Raw genomic sequence first — 21,708 nt, forward strand, 5'->3', positions numbered from 1 at the left:
ATCCAAATTGTCAATAAATCGGATACAGTAACTCGTTTATTAACGAGTTCCTTATTTTTTAAGATATCACTTTTTTCATGTTTGTGATAGAAATATATTATATTGTGCTCGTGTTCCTATGAATCAAAACCAATTTCCTTAAAAATGTTTTGTCTTATGACGAAGAAACGTGTGAGTTAACAGGTTTGGATTTCAGGAGAGAGCAACATACCACACTTCGTATCGCTTTATAAATAAGATTATTTTGAATGTATAATTTACGTTATACGTAGGTATATGGAGATTGTATCCAATATATGATGGTATGATCTTTACAAAAGTATGAGATTAAATAAATAGATGGAAAGTATGCAGAAGAAAAGAGAGGAAGAAAGCCAGCCACTAAATACAGTTCTAGAAACATGGATACATTACTGAAAGACTTCGATTTGTACTTTCAAGTAGGCAAAGTAGTCGTTTTGCTCGTTTATAATGCATGTACGAGTTCAAGAAGGCTTTTCCTGTGTAAAATTTCTATACAGAGAGTTAGCCTGCTACCAATGTATCTTATTTCAGTCGTTCAACGCGGTGCCAGCTTTCGAGATTTCTAAATTTTCACCTCGATTTTAACCGATTGTAAAAGATCAACCGGCTGATCGATCAGTTCTCAACGATCCTTTCCAGTCGAATGGAGCTGTTTGAGTTTATGATGGAAAGTGAGGAAGGGAAACGCCGCGAGAACGGCGATAATATGATTAACGCTGACATGCTGAACAAAGAATTCAATTTGCTTCGCACGGCAAAAAGATTGAAATATACGAACGCTCGGCACTCGAACAAGTTTTAAATTTTCGGTCAAACAATAGCTAAATATCGAAATAAACCATACGAAGCTCAGAGCTGTCTTGCACGATTAAATTAATATTGGCGATGGAAATTTTAGGAATCACAAGTTGCAAGTTGTCAATCTTAATAAATACAATTCATATAACAATCACAAGTTTGGTAATAAAACAACTGGATTTTTGCAAGAGATGTTTGCAAATTACGTGTCGTCCGATTATCAGATTTGACGAAAGATTATAAAATCGTAAAAGAGAAATCTGTGTATCTTGCGACTTGTTAAGTCGTTAATATTATCAATGGATTATTGAGTATAAGAAGGAAAAGACACCAAAAAGTCCATTTTTATTGAGAATTCGATGCTTAAAACGAACTAATAAAATTTTTCATAAAAAAAGATATATTTGGAAGTGAGAACAAAGTGTTGATTAAAGATACGAGACTTTAAAAGATTTATGAACTTTAGATGTCTATACGTCTCTGGTAAATTTGAATATGTCAAAATCTACAAAATGCACATAATTTAAAAAAATATACAAGTTATCCAAACTAAAATATTGTAGAGAACGAGACAATCCTGTATTTAGGTTTTATGAAAAATTTCAGTCACGTTCATAAAAATATAAATCTACATAAATAATCATAGTTGTGTGCAATACATGTACGAAGTTTCGTAAAATGTCAAGAAGCAGTCAGTGTTTAACGATCAGTGTTTGAAATGTTCAAGAGGTTGGTAAAAATACGTATTCGATCCTGAGATTAAATAAAAATATGGGATTGTTTGATATAAAGTTAAAATAAAATAATAAAATAAGTTAAAATAAAATTTGCTTTCCTATAAAACACCAAGAAATGTCACTTCGTGCAAGTGTTGCGTAACTTTACTTTCTTGTGCATTATTCAAATGGAAATTCAAATGGATTTTTTAATGATTATCTAATTTGCTTTATATATATGTTACTTTTATATAAATTTAATTTAATTTGCTGCTTTAATACGCTGGTTCCAATCTCTAGTTCCATAAATTCAAAAATATTTTTTCAAAGCAATGGATTTCTGAATTTAATAACAGCTACTCGTTCAATGAGTATTAGCATTACGCTTGAATAATCGTACATCTGCAAGAGATGCAAAAGCCAAGTAGAAGTATGTTTAAAAATGAAAGTGAAAGTTAAATGAGAAAGTGGTATAGTTGTTGCTTTACAGCGAAGAAGTTTTTCGACGATAAAGCTATAAAAAGAAATCAGCCGAGGATAGATATCCGACTGAAAGTTAAGATTAAAATTATCTATATAAAATATAAATTACACCGATTACGGTAAAAAGATTAATTATTGGTACGATATTTTATCCATCTATCCGGCATTTTATTTTCTTTTTTTTTATTATTCTTTGCTAATTTTTTTACTTTTCTTAGAAACAAGCATCGTATTAATTTTTAACAAACGATACAAATATGTAATTCTAGTAGTTAATTTTTAAAAAAATAAAGAAAACGTGGCATGAATTGTCAATAATATTCTTTGAAATTATTTGTCACTCGTAAGCATTCGTATTAATATGATCGAGGAGTTCGTAGGTTGTTCGATATGAATTTTAATGCAACGCTGAAAACACACCTTTTATGATGAGACAGCAAAGAAGAATCGCTTCTCACGGCACTCGATAGAAAGAAAGGATCGTGCCTGATCTATGGTCACGCCCTTCCTTGTGGTATTCACTTCGATATTGCTGGCAATAACGAACTACCGTGATTTATCATGATTTATCGCTAACTTTTTCATCCGTAAAGCCACAAAACCCGATTTGAAGAACGACTCTTGTTACTCGATCGGTTATTCGATTTTACTGGAACTGGTTACCATTTATATTGCTCAGAACTTTATACAAGTACATATTTCTTCCCGTACTTAAACACAGGAAATCTTATAAATTGGCGTACCTTTTATTTCAATATGAAAAATGCTTCGTTTTTAATTTCTTATTTTATAAATATTTTAATATTATAATAACGAGGTTTTATAGAAAGGCAAAGTGAAAGGAGGTTATAGGAATAATAGAGAGGATGGAGGATTTTATTACGTTGAATGTTCAATTTTTCCTCATCTTCGGTTATTTGTTAGAAATACTCCAATAAGTAGAGTTAACGATATCGAATACTTTCACTGAAAATTGGTCTAATATTATGTTATACTATAAAAATCATTAAAGAATCGAACATTTAACGATTGTATTCGAGTTACCGTGTACGTAAAATTATATCGAAATTATCGTTATTCGTTCTTAATGGCAGAAGAAAGATAATTATAAGGTTCAGCGAAGAAAGCTTTTGCCAGACCGCATTTAATCTCCGTGCTCTTAATCCGTCTCATGCTCTTTTAATGTCCATAAAAATAATAGTTGAAGGAGTATGTTAATGAGTAAATTAGTCATAAAAAGTTAGGAACCTAGAAAGCGTGGAATTATTTACGATCGAGACAGGACGTACACTCTTGCGCACTTTTATTGGCAAAGAGGAAAAGAAGAAACAGGCAGAAATCAGAAACAGCCATGCAAATTCCAGTTTCTTATCTCGTGTGCATTGTATATAACCTCAATGGATTTTAATTTTGCCATATCACGTCTATGACTGTTAATGAGTTATTGCAACAGGAGATACGAATCGCCATCAGGATTTTATTATCGTCAGTGTCGAACGACACTCTTTGAATCTCGTTATTTCCTCTGGAGCATTACAGCTTTCTATAATCATCCTTAATCGACGCTTAATTGCTATTAAAATGGGGACAAGAACAGTGTTTGAGTCACCTCACACCTATTTAGAAGAATCTGTGCTAATGTGTTTCAAGAGGAATTAAAAATAAACAATGACAAATAAAGTAAAGATTCAAAATGCCATCAGCTTCGAGACTGCAATCTTTTGCAGAAAGTTTCATATCGTATTGTATCATCGTATTATTACGCTGCGGATAATTATGCATTTATGAGAAATTATGGGAAACTTGTATACGTATATTCGTAGTAGGCAAAAATGTACAAATATACAAAGTGAAATACTCGTTACGACACTTATGGTGCGAAACAAATCTGCATTAAGCTGTGCCATTTTCCTTTACTTACCTAATTACGATATAAATCTGCATACTCTATTTATAACTTATGATAAATTACTATTTAAAGGAACGCGAACTCGCTTCCCATATATTTAATCCTTTTAATAATCCTTGGAAGATTGAAAGATCTAATAATGGCGTACTTATAAACTCGTTAGATCTTCTATAGGTCGGAAATTCAAACGTCATAAGGAAATTAATTAATCCCAGCAACGTTTCTCATACTTCAACATCCAAACGATTTCCCACGCATTACGTCTCAATAGGCAGTAATTTAATTTAAATTAGTTGAAAAAGTGCTCGATCCAATTTGTTTTTCATGCAATTAATCGGTAGACAAGTAGGAGCAACGCGAGAATCGATGGAGCGGGACGGGATTCGATTATTCAACACCGCGCGTTTCGATTGTCCGTCGGAGATTTCAATGCCTGGTACCGATTAATCCTCAGGACGAGTCTGCCAGCTCACGTTCGAACTGCGCGTTTCTCTCGCTCGTAAATCCTCTTCTCTCGAGAAACCTTTTGTATGCAAAGGATAGACGACGCGGAGGATTCATCGGTAGAAAGAAAAGGACGATCAATTCTGCCATCGAGTGGCGTAGAGAAGCAAAGAAGAAAAGAGTTAGAACGCGGAGAACGAAACGCGCTGAAACGGTGCTGACCGGTGCTAGGAGCTGCGTTCAAGGAGAACCGCAACAGCGAATTACGTAATTCGGGTTACGTTCCTTGATGTACGAGTGATTTTAACGCGAAACAGGAAATCACCTTTTTGCTCCTTTCCACTCACAAATCTTGCCACTCTTCCGTTTCGATGGTTTATGACAGGCCATTCTACTCGTTTCGTTCAAATTCGTTTAATAAAAGGAGGTTGAATTCTGACCTTAAATTGTAATTTTTCTTTTGGACAAGACTTTGTTATTTTTGCTTTCGAGATTTCTAGAAGATTATTTAACTTGTAATTACAATGTTGATGTATTCTTGCAATTCTCTTAATGAGGCGGACGTAAATCAAGTTCTGATTTTAAATTGCTAATTGCTTTTTTGCCGACAAGATTTTAGTATTTTCATTTTACTCGTGAAAATTTGTGGAAGATTATTTAAGTTGAAATTAAAATACAAATAAGTTGACATTCATTTAATAAGAAGAACTTCAACCGGGTTTTAATCTTAAGTCGTAAATTACTTTTTAGACAAAATCTTTCAGCTTCGAAGGTGTACCCATTAAGATCGTTCAATTTTGAACTAGAATGTCGTTATTGCACTTAATAGAAATATTTTTCAATTGTTATTTATCGTTATTTATTTAATGGTACAGTCATACGTTTTGTATTTAATTCATTGGTGATATTTTCTATCATGAAAGCCTCCATGACGTTGTATTGTTAGTTACAGAAATCATTTTACTTTATCAATAAAATATTAGATATTAAAATATTTTGATATTCCAAGGACTGACTTACATAAAACCTCATTAGTACTTCGTTTTTAATTTCAATCTAATTAATAACTTGAGTTTGACACTATTCTCGACCGTTTTGAATGCTCGTTGTAATTTGTCAAGGTTAAACAACGCGAAGGAGGTGATTGTTATTAACGTGTGATAAAAAGTACATGTGTTACGGTATTAAAACGAGGACGTTCTCGGACCAATCGGAGCGTGTAAAGATTCTTTGCGTTCTTATGGGACAAGGACAACGATCGTCCACGTGAAATATGGCTTTGCAGAAAATTTCCATCTAAGATTTGTAACGATTGGTCGAATGTGGCTTTTGTTTGGTCGTATACGTTCAGAAGAATTTACAAAAAAAGTAAAGGCGTGACGGTGCTCTCAGTCACGGAAACCTAAAAGTAATCAAGGATGATGAATTGATTCTCAGTAAACAAAAATCTGTGGGAATAATAATTTCGACCTTTAAATGACATTGAAATATAAGAAGAAGATTTATTCGGCAAAAGTTAAAAATAAATTTGTTTGCGAAATAAAAGATTAACGAGCTTCGGTATTGTTTGATAAATTATTGGCCATTAAGTAACATATTTTGATGAATGTTAATCTTTTTGTTGAGAAATATGTTTTATATTTTGTTACAGTGTTGAATAATATGCGCATTTAAAGCAACGCGCTATCGTTTCTGCAATATATTTATGCTTCGATGGTTGTTCAAGAAATTTTCAAACTAGTCTTGGCACATTTCTTTTCAAAATACAATTAATATAACTTAAATCAATATAATCCATCTATTTGATACGAAAATTTTTATTTTATTTGTATTTTAGAAACTTTAAAATATTTCTAATATCGGTTTTTATATTTTGCAATGTATACATCAACGAATCTCTGACGAAAACTGGGTCAATTTTGTCTTACTTTAAATAAATTTATATTTCGAAACATTGCAGGCGACATAAAAACCCACATGTGACGAAGAAACCCTTTTTCAATCCAGTTATATTTCCTCTAATTTATCACACAGTGGCCGATTTTCACTTTACGATTAGTTGCGTTAGAATCATACACAACAACAGAAATACGTTGTTAGATTGGTATTTGAATCACGTAAACTGATCTTACTTTCTATCAACTGCCTTAAACGAACCGGAAACCACGCTATATCTACGTTATTTGAGTATCCAACAGTGCACAGAGACGTTTGTAAAACGTCGAGAAAATCATAAGAAAAGAAAAGAATTTCTTTTCTCTTTGTATCACATTGTAATTCGAGAGAGAGACAGAGAGAGACAGAGAGAGAGAGAGAGAAAGAAAGGGTGAGAGACAATTCACACTTACTAATTAATCAATCACGCGTTGAAAGTTAAATACTTCAGGATGAGCATTAGCGCCTATTCTCTTTTCCTGCTAACAAGTGAAAGTTCGTGTTGGAGGAGGCCACGCTCTCGACTCTCTGCTCAACAATCAATGTTAATTTTGGTATTATGGTTCTCTGGTAACCTAACTCATACATATACATATGTTCGTGTAAAAAGAACCTGAGACGGTAATATTTTCGTAAAAGTCGACATCGACAATTTAATAATTAGTTTTTATAATTTACGATACTCGGTGATACAATACCACAAGTGGAAAATAGATATCGTTAAAATAATAATTTGAAGAAAATTTGCTTAGAATCATTTCTAAACTTCAGATCTTTTAAATTTTGTGTGAAAAAAAGCAAGTTTTTTCACTTTAGAACTTTGAATTCAAGGCAAAAGTATGTAAGTATATGTTTGTATGTTTATATTAAAATGCTTAGAATAACAGAGAATGTCTATAGCATCATAGTTATTATAGTAAAATAATTAGAATATTGAAGTACTTGGGATACTTAGAGTACAACATTTAAAACAGTACTTATAATAAAATACTTACAGTTCCTAATTGCAAAGAAATAACACTTTTTCATTTTGAATTTCTATTTTTACATTTTAATTCGATATTATATACATTTTTTTTTTAATTTTAATTAATTTTAATAATATCATATTTTATTACCAATCAGAATATAATGTACTCTATGAGCCAATGCGATGTCTTAAAGAACTGCCACTCTTAAATCTCATGATGATGATACCTCCTACGACGAGTCCTCTTAAGCCTTCCTTCGAGTCTGCTGGCCAATTAACTGAATAGTACAACAGAGAATATTTTCGCTTCCCTAATAAAAACCTCACGTCTATCAAGTATCATGAATCAGCAATAGCCTGCAGGGCATAGAACTATTAAAGCTGTTTTATAATATAATCCTTAATAATGTACAGTTATGATAGACTTCAAGTTATAAATCCTTTAGAATCATTTATATTATTCGTATTCCTCTGCAAGGAATCTTCAAGGAAGTCATTTTGCTGTTTTAATCGCCATGGCATTAATCACCGTTTCGCGATTTACGACGAAGAATCGAAGTCTCCAGAACGAAGAAGTTCTCGTACAGGTCATTTGTTCCTGTATTTTCTTAATTTCCAAAGTTTAATAGCAAATGAAATTTATACGTCGCTTTATTTACGAATATGTTTCATCGTTTATTTTTCGCTGGTTCGTGTTCGCGAATGTCGCTGGCAACAGAGTTTTAAGTAATTCGAACGCAACATTGTGCTTTTTTCTGCTGCGTTCGAGGGGAATGCATTACGAAACGTTCCGGTATATGCGAGTCGTTCGATTGGAACTAATTTTTGCGTAACGGAGGAAAGAAAATTATTCAGTGTTTACGTAGTCTTTTGCCGGAGAAAATCGCCGAAGAGATTCCACTACTTTCTACTATTTCCTTGACTTTATTCGTTTTCTTTCTTTTTTTCACTTTTTGTACCTGCGACCTGCTATCGCTCTGTTTTTTTTTTTTTTTTTCATTCTCAGCAGTGCAGAAAATCCAATTCTAAGGCAGTTTAATGCGTGCATGAAATTTCTTTTTTGCTGATTCCAGCTTGATGCAAATATTTCGTCATTTGGCATTTCCTTGTTTAACGAAGACCAGTCGGACAAACAAGAAATTAATTAAAAATGATTAATGTAAATTCAAACAGCTATAAGCTTATCTTCTAGTCTTTAACAATGCAATTTTATCAAGTTATACATTTTTCTTAAATAAATAAATTCTGTTTCCAGAAAATTGTACAATACTAATTATTAGACTGAGAATATTTATGCACGTTCGTATTTCTCGAACATAATCAGAGAAATGGAATCCAAATAAAGATTTGTATCAGCCTTTAGATACTACGACTATTTCATTCAAATACTATACAGGGTGTCTCGTTTTAACTAACCCACGCAAGTATCACTGAAACTATACGTTGTTCGAAGAATCGTTTCAAATAAAAGCTACTTCGTTTCGTTTTGAGATACATCTTGTGATGTCCACAAATCTTATCTAAGTGATCGTGCCTTCGAGATTTCAAGCTGACTTTTGTCTTTTCTTAAATTAAAATCTATTTATACTCCGTTGGATGCGTTTTGTAATTCTTTACAAAAAGTATTAACGTATCTGGTTCGAAGAGTGATTAATTTAAAAGATATTTTAACTTTAATCTTGTGGAACCTATCGCATGAAACACAAGGGAAGATAATGCAGTATTTTTATGTTTATATATTCCTTGACTTTTATACGCTCAATTTGACGAAATTAGTATTATTATCTTAATATCCTCTTGTAGGGAATTAAAATCTGCATCGAACGGTGTATAAAAAAAAATGTTTCTATTTAAAGAAACAGAGGTCACCTTGAGATCTCTAAAGCGCCTTCATCTAGATAAATGACCGACGGTCATCGTAAGGCCACGTTAAAATGGAACAAGTTCTACTTTTTCGAATCACGCATAGTTTAGAGGATATTTGCGTGAATTAATTAAAATCAGACAGCCTATATATTCATCGTTGTTACGTTATGTATACTTTGCATATATCAATTTTTTTAAATATATAGATACTCGTAATCGAAACATACTAATCATATATGAAAAAAGTAATGTGTGTATCCTAAAACGATTAAAAACAGATGCATACTATCGACACACAATATTTTTCTTATAAGTTTCCCAGTAGCTATCGTAATTGCTTGTTTATAATAATTTTATATAATTATCTTTCTATTATTTTCATAATTATTTTCTTAATTAGTCTTCTTCTGAATTTCTTTTGTAAATATCAAATTGCTGTCGTACGTTATTTATGCCTAGCAAGATAGATCGCCGAGTATTTCACAGAGAACAATTCCGTTTAAAGTACGTCGATATGAAAGCATCCTGATTAATTAAAATCAGACAGCCTATATATTCGTCGTATGTTACGTTATGTATACTTTGCATATATCAATTTTTTTAAATATATAGATACTCGTAATCGAAACATACTAATCATATATGAAAAAAGTAATGTGTGTATTCTAAAATGATTAATAACAGATGCATACCATCGACACACAATATTTTTCTTATAAGTTTCCCAGTAGCTATTGTAATTGTTTGTTTATAATAATTTTATATAATTATCTTTCTATTATTTTCATAACTATTTTCTTAATTAGTCTTCTTCTGAATTTCTTTTGTAAATATCAAATTACTGTCGTACGTTATTTATGCCTAGCAAGATAGATCGCCGAGTATTTCACAGAGAACAATTCGGTTTAAAGTACATCGATATGAAAGCATCCTGAGAGGATGCTGTGGCGTATTTTTGCGACTCTCGATGGAAAGGTACGTAGCACAACGGAAAGTGGGTTGCCCGTTGCACGCACCGGCAGCAAGGTGAACGTTCTCTAAAAAGATTTTCTCTCTGCAAACTAACTGTATTGTTACCTGTTCGTGTCTGAGGCGTTGTGTTCACATGCTGCATCACCTTGATGATAGAAACTGTTCCTTATCAATTATCAAGAATAATTTTCACTCGTCCAACATTGTGCTCTATCTGTCTACGCATATACATACGTATGCTCGCGTTGCTGTGTGTTGTACAACGACGAAGATGTTAGCGTAGATTAGAAAATTCCCTCGCTCTCACGGGAATCTTCTAAATTTCACTTTTCCTCGACGTAGCTAGATTTTAAATCACTCGGCTCGCTGTTTATTATAAGCAGAATGTAGGATAATATTTATAGCGTCAGATAAAGAATAATTCAGAAATATTTGAAAAAAACATCTTCAAGTATTAATTAACATTTATTGGTCGTTTATTTACTAAACTTTTTTAAGAAGAAAGTATGGAAAGGAATGAAAAATATAAATATTCTTTTGATTTTAATGTTTCTTTACATTTATATATGTACATTAATTATTTGTTTTTTACGCAAGATACGAATATATCGTAGCATCTTTGCTACGAGAGAAACAAGATGATGTAAGGTTCTGTGAAAGAGTTTCTATGTATCATTTGAGAAATTTTAATCAAACTCTCGTAACTGATACATTATTATTTTAAATCTTCCCCGCTATTAGAATATATGATAATTTTATACAACATTTAAAAATTATTAAGAAATACTACGTATTTAATCATTCCACTTGTGCAATAAATTTAATTACAGTCGAATGAAACGGTTATTCCTTTTTAACACACGGATCATCTGAAGTTAATTACATACATGGAACAGGCAGATCAAAATAAAATATATTTATTTCATATTCAAAAGTTTAAATCTATATATATTTCAAAGTAACTGTTCGCCCATTTAAAAAATAAACATTTCAAATAAACATTTAAATTTCATTTAAAGTGTTCTAATTATTCCATATTTTTATTCGATAAATCACTTATATCCACAGAAACTGCTACCTCAAATCAAGGAGTACATAAAAGTATATCCCTAACATAAGACCATTATTAGCTTCGCGTTCTCGATACCAAAGGTAATTATCAATCATTAAATTTCACTCTTCCAACTTAAAGTGCAACAAATCGTGATTCCGGGAAAAGTAATTTATCCTACCATATTTGGTAGTTAACAACAGTCAACATACTCCTGCGTTACACCGTATGATTCTCTATACTCTAGCGGGATAAGTATTATTCATGCTGGAAGATCTCCGTGATTAAAAAAACGTTGCTATCGTATCAGCATGGAAAATAGCTTGTTTCGCACATGACCGCGCTAAGAGTGCTAAAATAAAAAAGCAACTGATTCGACTTGCTAGAAATATTATGCGGTTGATGCAAAAGTGTGCCGTCGATTTCCATCTCCCAAGCGATGAAGGCACGCGAGTGTAAATCTACATCATTGAGAACGTATAGTATCCTATAATGTAAGACTGACAGTGTGCAGGTCGCTTAACTACGATGATTACCCGCCATAATAGCTTGCTAATTGATAGGCAGCTCGCAAAAGGGGCTTGCAGGATTTCTAAAGAAAGCCTGTAGAATCGCGTGGTCGTGAGCTTCTCTCTCCTTCGCGCACTCTGTTAGTCGCGATACCGATTTCTTTGTCCTACTCCTTTCTACTCTTCTTCTTTTGTATATTGCATGCGACGCCAAGTCCATCGATTTCCTTTTCCTCGTGAAATCCTTCCAACAGTTCCAAGTCGGCCCACTTCTTCGACCGACTCGAAAGTAAAATTTAAATATGTTGCACGAAACATGTTGACGAAGCGTTTGTGAAACAGCGTGCAATGCAAAGCGGTTAAGGAACTCGGATTTTCTTTTGTATTTCAGAGAATATTTTAGATATTAAACATTTTTATTTTCTTCTCAGTGAATTCTTTCGGACTTTATGAAAAAAGTCAAATAGAAAATATAATTTATAACGAGTATCCAACTGGGTAGGTTAAGTTAATTTAGACAAATACCAGAACATGTGACGACTTTGAATAAAGTAAGATTAATTATTAACGTAACTATTATATTTGGGAAGAAAATATTTTAGACGAATTTGTATTTTATAGCTACGGAGAAACTAAAATTCTTTAACTAAATTGTGTCGAATCTAAGCGAAAGGACTGTGCTCTTTGGATATTAATATATATAATATATAATAATACAATCAAAATTCGATGGTTGAATATCGTTTTACGTTCGTATACGCAAGAATCGTGTTGCGGAATTAGAAATCAGTGTCGTATTATTGATTGACGTTGCAAAACCGATGGTTATCGCATAACCATCACGTACAATGTATTGTCCGTTCTTAGGCAGTGATTTTATACGAAACAGGAACTTCACGGTTGATTTCTATAAGTATTCTACTGTTGTTTTCTAACGTGAGTCACGAATACCATTTGATAAAATAAGGAGAAAAATTTTATGAGCGAGTAAACGACGATGCTAAAACTCTCCAACCACCTGTGTGCTCGAAGGGTTAAGAAATTTCACTTATTTCCTCTCGTTCTAGCTTGACGATTATACAGGTTGTCGCTCGTGCACCGCAAAATCGTTTCTACATCCTGAGCAATTTCCCAAGTGGAAAGTGGTCGGTCTGTTACGGTACCGTCTGCATCTACTCGCAATCGCAATCAATTTCATTCTTTCAATTTACAAAACGTAATAGTTCGTAAATTTCGGTTTCTACTGGAAATTCTAATTTTATTGAAATTGTTAATTAATTAGCAATTGAAACATGATGAAACAGTGTTCACTTTAAGGTGAACATCGTGGTACATAGTTTCATAGCGATGTTGGAATCAATGTTTTCTTCTTTATTATGATACAATCGAAATTACAGACTGCTCTTTCCTCTTTCTTGCGTTTAATTCGAATTTTATTCTCTGCGAAGATAACGCTTTTAATATTTTGTTCCTACTGTTGAAATTAATTATCAATTAAAAGCGTTATGCTATGCATTTTAAAACAGACCTCGTTATTGTTTCGTATCAATGTTGGAATCAGTGTTTCCTTTGTACGATGCAACGATAGTGTTTTAGTTTAGAATGAATGTTACGTTAATAATCCTTGAATAAATAGTGTTACGCGCTATATACATATTCTATGAATGTGCAATAAATAGAGCGTGTATTGTTGCAGCTGCATCGAGCTGTTTTAGGATTCCTTAGGTAAAAAATAAACGATATTTACATATTGTGTAATTATTATTTCTCACGTCCCTCTGAAATGATAACGTGTGAAAAATACAATATTTTCTACATAATTAAAATATTATTCTTCGTTGCAAATAAGAGAATACTTTTCGCTTTACATTGAAACAAAATGAAAAGACAGGAAATAAAAAACGTACCAAATTTTTAATACAATTTTTTATTAATTGAAATATTACGCTAAGTTATTAATTTATTTGGAGAAACATATTAAACGTTAATCGAATGGTGGAAGTTATCAGTAAAAAAAAGTAAATATATTTTTTATCTATATGATATTTTATCCATATACATTACATAATTAACGTGGTTATTAAAAAATAAACAGATATAATGTAATCGCGTTTTTATAAAATTCAAATTATTTTTGGCTCGCCTATATCTCTATATGTATGTACCTAATAAAAACCAGCTATCACTCTTGCATATAGTTGCAATACTAAACGAGTAATACTAAACACGAGATATCGACCTGAATGCAACAAAGTATCAATTCAGTTTCTCATTCTTGGTATCCGAAGGCAAAAACATCGTATTTCGTCCTGGAATGGTAGAACTTTCTCGTATACTTGAATGTATGATCAAACGTAGCGATACACACATATATATATAGTTCTCGACTGTGAATGGGTAGTGGGAAGATCGAAGTTTATTTCTGCGAGTCTAGAATTGCGAAAACCAGAAGCTGGTCGGTAGCTGAGCCATTCCGGCTACCTTTCATTACGTTCACCGATATTCTAGAAAGTTGTCACTTGGACGAGTAAAGCGAGAGGGCCCCGCTTTTGCCAACCAACAAACAGAAACTGTGGAACCGTCCAAGCTCGTCAGAACCTGATGCAACTTAACGTTTCTTGCACGATAATGGTTTCCTGCTGGCCGATCACAAATTAGGCTCTCGAAAGTACTCAGCAGCAACTTCCTTCCTATCACCGTTAACCAAATACGTATTTCACGTCGTTTCCTGGTCTATAACTCAACGATAATCTAATTTTCTAGCGGTCATCGCTTCAACACTAACTTGATTACAACTAACTTAACACGAAACGATCTTTGAGTATCTTAGGTTTGATTTCAGTAACTTAACCGTTTCTTTTCTCTTCTTTTGCATCTCTTCATTCGGGAATTTGTTAGTCATTATGTTATAAAAAGTATATAGAGGTAGTTTAACTTTGTCGCGTGTTTTGAACCATTTTCAATCCAATCGTGTTTTTCATCTTATCAGAAAGTTTCTCGTACCATGGGTTCGAAGAAAGTACGAGAATCATTGTTCTTACACCGATGGTGATTGTTCGTTTCAATTTTATGTTTCTCAACTCTGTTACATAGTTCGAGATATCTTCAGCTCAATCGCAATTTTCTTTCGTTGAAAAAGTTTGAAATAAACACGCAAGAATCGCCATTATATAGTATAGGTGATTTCTTGTCTCAGTTTTACGCTAAAATTTTTCATAACTTGCTACATTTTCTAAGATATATTCGATCGTATCATCGTTAAAAATCCTCAAAAGTTTCAAACATTTCCCCGAAACGTCCAAAATGTTGAGATGGTTATATTATATTTATTGAAACAAAATCAGAACTGAATCGTAAAGATCCGAAGATCGTAGCAGGACGAATCGTTGCTGCGATACGTCGCATTGTTAACGGGATACATTATTAGAGTCCACGAAACCTCGGTCAGTTTCATTTGCAGCCAACGTTAATTAGAGCGTGTCGCGATAGTTTATTGCTTCTATACGACCATCGTTATTACTATCAGCGATTAAATATAATTAAAATCCGGACAATAATCACACAGGCAGCAGGTGAAATAATTGGGTCGCGTCGTTTCGTGTAACCTTCTCTTCCTGATAAGAGAAATTGAAAGAGTATCTGCGAGTTGGAGACCGCGAAACGAAGACAAATCGTTTCTGAAGGCTTCGAAAGTTGAATAAATATCGCCATAGTAATCATCCGTTGATGCAACTCGTTTTCTTCCTGGTCGCGACATCGGGTCGCGAGTGAAAGTGAACTCTCTTCATGTTATCGCGGTACAACCTCGATCAGAACGATGGAAATCAAACGAGGATGAGACGCTCGATTAGCTGGCACGATCCTTCAACGCAAACAGTTTTTCTAAGCGGAAGAAACACTTTGCGCTCGACACGATGACCCTTACGGTTCTTTTTATCTTATCTAAGCTGACCAGACTGGTACTTTGTACGTCAGTTGAAACGGGATTCTGATGTTTCGCGAAGAGCACGATATTCGTGACTCGATCGGGTTATTTTCATAGAGAACGTTAATACTCTGTGAACCAGATCTAGGTTGTTCTCAGACTGGAAGACTTTAACGATGGTTTCAATTTTAGTACGCGATTTGTCACGAGGAGAAACGAGGAAGTGTACGTTATACGGTAGCTCTTGAAAGTATTTGAACACTTGTCAAAACATGTTTGTAAATTTTATTAATGAAGCAGTGAGATATTACTGTGACGATTATATTGGAAAACTTTGAAACCATTTTAAAGATATATATAGGTATAAAAGTCACAAGACGTTTGGTGTGAACATATACATAATACAAAATTACGATATAACATGAATAATCTTTAAGATATAAAACATTACAGATGGTTCCGTTGAATATTGAGGTTTATTAACGGAATATTAAACCTTTTAAATACTTCTGTAATCTTTGCGAAATATGTATATACTTGCACTATTTTTATACTTTACCAGTATTGTTAATAAAATTTCAAATTGTCATATCTTTTATTTTTACATGGGATTAACCATCGGTTCTACGTTATGTCTTTGTATTAATATTTATTATTAACGATTTTATAGACTTTTAGGAAAATTATGGAACGAGAGGTGTTAAGGAATATTTTCTTGTTGCGCAGGATACCAGTGACATGAAAGAGGTTCAGCAGTCTCTCGCTGAGCAAACACCATCGAAGAAGGAGGTAGAGCCAGACACCAAGGACATCAAAGTCCACAAGGAGGATGAGAATAATTCAAAGTCAGACAACGAAAGCGGTGACCATGACGACGATGACGACGACTATGATGATGACGAGTTTCCTCCCGTGCACATCAAGCTGCCTCTTCAATTCGATTTTGACGAAATTGCGGGCGTAAGTTCACTAATTTTATTACAATTTCTAAAAATTGAAAAATTGAAAGATTATCGAAAGCACAAATGGATCGATGCACAAAATTAATAATTTTTATATTTGTCTTTTCATTTTGTTCTTTAGACTTTGATCCAGGAGGCACGTAGCAGAGTTTCTTGCGTGGTTGAGAGACGAAGAGCTGATCAAGTGATGGACGGTGCTAACAACAATAATGTCGATAACAGTACTGATTCTCGCTACCAAAGACTGAGTGGAGAACGTGTCGCCATTTTGTGCGAATCTGGCAATCCTCATCAAGAGTATGTATGATTTGAAGTGTTATGCCTCCTCTATGAAAGAAATGTTAGTGTAATTTATTAGATTAAATTATAGATAGTGCATTATCAAATTTATCAACCATATGAAAATTAAATAGAAATACAAAGTAATTTCATTTTATTTGGTGACGCTACTGGTAAAGCCTTTTAGTTTACAGAAAAAAGCAAGGAAGATCAATTAAAATTAAAAATAAAGGACTTTTAAAACAGTCTTGATATAAAAATACTAATAATTTGTGAAGATTTAAAATAATTGAAACTTTAAAATTTAATTGAGTTTTTACGCATGGATGTTATATTTAATTTTCCAAATGTGCTTAATTTTCAGGCAACAAGATCAAGAGATGCTTACGCCAATCATCATCCCATTGGGAACCGTCCAAGTACCACTTCAATCTCAGGAACCGAACCCAGGTTATCATCAGTATCAAGTGCACACTCAATATCAAGTTCCTGACATGCAGCAGTTACCACTTAGCGATCCACGCGGACTTAATCACATCCCACCTGGTATTGTGCCCCCTGAATTGCGAAATATCCCTCAGGTAACTATGGAAATGAGGCCTCCGCGTATGGGACCACAGACGCCCATGATGGGACCGCAAAATCCTGCAATGGGACCACAAGTTAGTACATCTTATATTAATATGCAATAACAGAAAAATTAATACTGCTCTCTTTTTATTAAAATAGTTTTCGTCTTAGAATTAAATAGAAATCGAGAATAGATCCATTTTCCAAATTAAAGATTTTGTCATATTATTATTTTGAACTAAGTTTGCAATATTCACTTAAAATTCAACGTTTGTTAAACTAAGTCAGATAATTGTTTTTATTCTAAATAATTACATACTATATCCTCTCATAATTAATCAAACGATGAATTTCTTACACATCACTTCACTTTCGCTATAGAAAAGTAAGTAAAGCTTCTTTACCAATATATAAAAAAATCATTTACCACTACGATAATCAAAATTTAATAATTTCATCCAGGTTGAAGTGCGCCGAATTCCCATCGAATTGCGTCATTTCTCGGCGAATCCTATGAGAGGTATGCGACCACCAATGCCCCAAGAACCGCAACAAGTACCCGTGATGTATCAACAAGTTGAGCAAACGGGAACGTATGGTCAAGAGCAGGGACCAGCCATGATGCCTCCGCCAGCACCACAGCCAGAAGCTCAGGTTCACGAACAAAGGATTATTCCTCACGTATTGATCCCGCAGACCGAACAACATCCATCTCAGATGCCACCGCAAGTGCAACCTCAAGTACAGCCCCAGATGCAACCTCAGCCTCAAGCTCAGCCTCAACCACAGCCACAACCGCAGCCTCAGATTACTGAAAGACAACGTTCACCTTTCCAAGGAATTCCATTCGAAATTCGAAGGATCATTCAACAAGTACCTCTAGAGATTAAGAATATCATTCAACATATCACTGGTGAAGCGAGACCTATACCCGTACAAATACCTGAAGGTGCTCGCCGCGAGGTAATTCATTTATTTGAGATATTTATATTACATTAACCGAAAATATAATTTGCATTAAAAATTAATTGGTCTTGGAAATGAAAATTAATAGAAAAATATGATGTTTTAACGATCAATCTTGATTCATTTTAATTTCAATAAGTAATTTTAATGTTCATAATTTTAATTAAACATACACATATTACACATGTAATAATAATAATTTTCGAAATTGGATTTAACATCTGTATAATTGTACATGCGAGATTGTCCTATTATTTCTACTATTATTACACGATAATATCGAATGTAATTTTTTATTTATTGAAATAATTTTATTTATATTTTTCAGAATGTTCAAGAATTCAAACCTTTCCCGGAAGGAGCTCAGCCCATTCCTCTGGGACTTCCACTTCCGTTAGAGGTTCGAAATCTATTGGAGCATGGAAATATCGAGGGTCGCCAGCGACCGGATGGTTCCAACGAGCAACAGGAAGCTAAACCTTTCCCTGGACCGGAAGATGATAGCGAGGAAGAAAGAAACTTCCCTGTACCAGCGGAAATTCGTAACATAATTCATCAGGTAAAAAACAAACTAATCAATTTCAGATATAATTTCAAATTTTAATTTTATTTTAATTTTAGATATCAATTTTAACGTTTCAAAGAAAAATTTTATCTGAAAGTACACTAAAAGTTATCATATGAAGAAAATTATTCTGTATATATATTCCTTTAAATATAATCATTTAATTAATCTTACAGTAACATTTAATTAATGTTACACAAATATCGTACATTTTTGTAGAATGTCATATTTCGGATTTCAACAAACTCGTACATTATAAAATATTATCATCTTTGTTTACTTGTTTATAATAACAAATGTTATGTAAGAATAAATGAGAACCGCTGGATCAGAAATTTTTCCCTAAATTGATATCTGGTAGCGTGGCCGAGCGGTCTAAGGCGCTGGTTTAAGGCACCAGTCTCTTCGGAGGCGTGGGTTCGAATCCCACCGCTGCCATATTTTTGCTACCATAGTTATTTTTATTTCATCTCTTTTTCTATATCCATTAGCGTTATTATTGATATCGCCAAGTATTACGATTAATTGAATTTTCCATTTTATCATATGCAATTAGTACATCAATAATATGTTAATTTTTAGGTTGTAGAAGGTAATGCATTCCCAATTTCAAGATTTGCTCTGCCATTGAGACCTGTAGAATCCTTGGAAATACCTGTTGAGGCCCGTGCTGAAGTTTCTGATAATCAAAGCTCCGAACAAGAGTCAGAGCAAAGGCAACAGGAACAACAACAAACGACTCACATGATGATGCAACAACAACAGCAACAGCAACAGCAAGTGCAACAGCAACAACAAGAACAAGAAGAGGAAAGCCGCCCACACTGTGAGTAGATAACTTAATTTCTACAGATTTTTTATTCTTAACTTTTGCTACATTTAAGAGTATTCGTAATTTATGGACTTTTATTTAATCTTAATTTAATGGAAATTAGTATTTATCAAAGAACTTAATCCCGCTTCTATATTATATGTAGATGCTATAAAATTTTAAATATAGGAACTATAAAATTTTCTAATATATACTGTTCGAATTTGTTCACAGACGTGCAACCACGTTCGGTGCGTTCAATCCCAGAGGCATTCACACACCGCCGTGAGAAGCGTGTACGTCGTTGCGCTTGTGATTGCGCCTGTTAATTTCAGTTGCAGCGAATCGGATCGAATGTCCCATCATACCCGGTCAAAGAGAATGTCCCAAAAAAGAAGAAAAGCATCTCGAAACATGTTTGACGAGTTCTCGTAAACCGAAAGAACATTTTTCAGGCGATCCCTAACACGCGAACGTTACCCTCCTCGGATTTCACATTTTTGTAGATCTTACGAAAGTAAACTGGACCTGGTACATTACTTTTGTAGAAGACAATATATGGGACGAATGTCGCAGAGATTAAAAACGCCGTTAAGTTTGTAGTATTATACCGCTATAAAGCAGCGAAGTCACGAGCGTGTTTTTATTTAGGCTGTTCATAGTACGATCGAAGAAAATAAAATGATAAAAAAGAAAGAGGAGCTCGTGACTCAGAAGATACCGTAGAGAGTAGACATCTATATCAACAGAGGTACACCTACAGTTACAGAGAGGAAGATCTATTGATTTGGAATGATATTCTTTTTTTAACTAACACGTTTTCAATGAAGAAAATCATTACAGTTTCTTCTTCTAGTGATATGACAATCGCGTACAGGGAGAGAATTGAAGATATGAGGAAATCTGTGATCGTTTCTTTTATTCGCGTCGAAAAGAGATAAGAAAACTACACAGAAACAAAACAGAAGAAGAAACTAATATTTTTTTTTTTAAATAATCGGAGATAAGTTTGTAACCTTTTACGGCGATCGCTGTATATTACGTAGATGTGGCTTAAGAGAAGCGTTATTCATTAACCAGCGTCGTAATCAACATTGACATTTTCGTTTAGTTACTTTTAATCGGTTGTGTGCTTAGAAGAAGCGAAAATAAAGTGTGAAGATCCTTCCGTAAAATCCAATTTCCGATTTCGGCGTGTATGTTATTACTTTTTTCTGTACTTACAGCATCGTTTCTTCCAAAACATCATTACATCATTTTTGCATCTATCCTAAATTGTTTTTAAGGTATGGATATTTTATTAATCTGTATTTTCTGTATTACATACACACACATATATATTTCTTTTTCTCATGACAATTAATAAAGCGAAAAGATTATTGGTTTAGATTCGATACCCTGCGAACGTGTCATTTTATTTTATTTTTTTTTCAAGATAGCTTATTAATCATCAAGAAATACATGGTTTTAAGACATCTTAAAGGAAGTATACGCAAAAAAGAGATATTTTTGATAAGAAGCTTTTAACGTAGATTATTAGGATGTAGCATTCCATTGTAATATTGCGTCTGAATTAATAATATTAATAGATAGTTTAATACTTTTATATTGTATTAGATATAAACAATCAACTTTCACAAAGTACACGTTATTCCTTGCGCAGGATTTTTATATGATAGTTTATCCTAAAATTCTTTTAACAAAGGTATTATATTGGAGACAAAGTCTTAAAGATACAATTCGACGAATTTAAAACTTGGACCATGCTTAAATTTATGTCCTTAATAAATCATTAAAGTAACAATATTATTATTGTTATCATCATTTCTTTGAATATAATTGACTAGTTTTCCTAATTAACTAGATTTTTTATAATGAATTTACTTAATAAAATATGATTAAATATATTAACGTAAGATTCGAAAAACAAATTTTTATTGAAGCGCCAATTTT

The 21,708-nt window shown here is 33.2% G+C and overlaps 1 protein-coding gene and 1 non-coding gene across 2 annotated transcripts in view; both read left to right on the plus strand.

Moving 5' to 3' along the window:
• Positions 1 to 21,149, plus strand: part of LOC132904690 (putative uncharacterized protein DDB_G0271606) — a 34,513-nt gene extending 13,364 nt beyond the window's left edge. The window contains exons 3-9 of the mRNA XM_060955388.1: positions 16,329 to 16,562; positions 16,686 to 16,861; positions 17,208 to 17,505; positions 17,876 to 18,376; positions 18,708 to 18,938; positions 19,527 to 19,770; positions 19,990 to 21,149. Coding sequence (XP_060811371.1) covers positions 16,329 to 16,562; positions 16,686 to 16,861; positions 17,208 to 17,505; positions 17,876 to 18,376; positions 18,708 to 18,938; positions 19,527 to 19,770; positions 19,990 to 20,084 — 1,779 coding nt within the window. The 3' untranslated portion in view covers positions 20,085 to 21,149. The remainder of the gene's footprint in view (positions 1 to 16,328; positions 16,563 to 16,685; positions 16,862 to 17,207; positions 17,506 to 17,875; positions 18,377 to 18,707; positions 18,939 to 19,526; positions 19,771 to 19,989) is intronic.
• On the plus strand, positions 19,301 to 19,382 carry Trnal-aag (transfer RNA leucine (anticodon AAG)). Its single transcript has one exon. It is a non-coding gene; the product is annotated as a tRNA-Leu (tRNA).
• Positions 21,150 to 21,708: the final 559 nt, after the last annotated feature.

The sequence above is a fragment of the Bombus pascuorum genome, chromosome 2, assembly GCF_905332965.1.
Source record: "Bombus pascuorum chromosome 2, iyBomPasc1.1, whole genome shotgun sequence".
NCBI lineage: Eukaryota > Metazoa > Arthropoda > Insecta > Hymenoptera > Apidae > Bombus > Bombus pascuorum.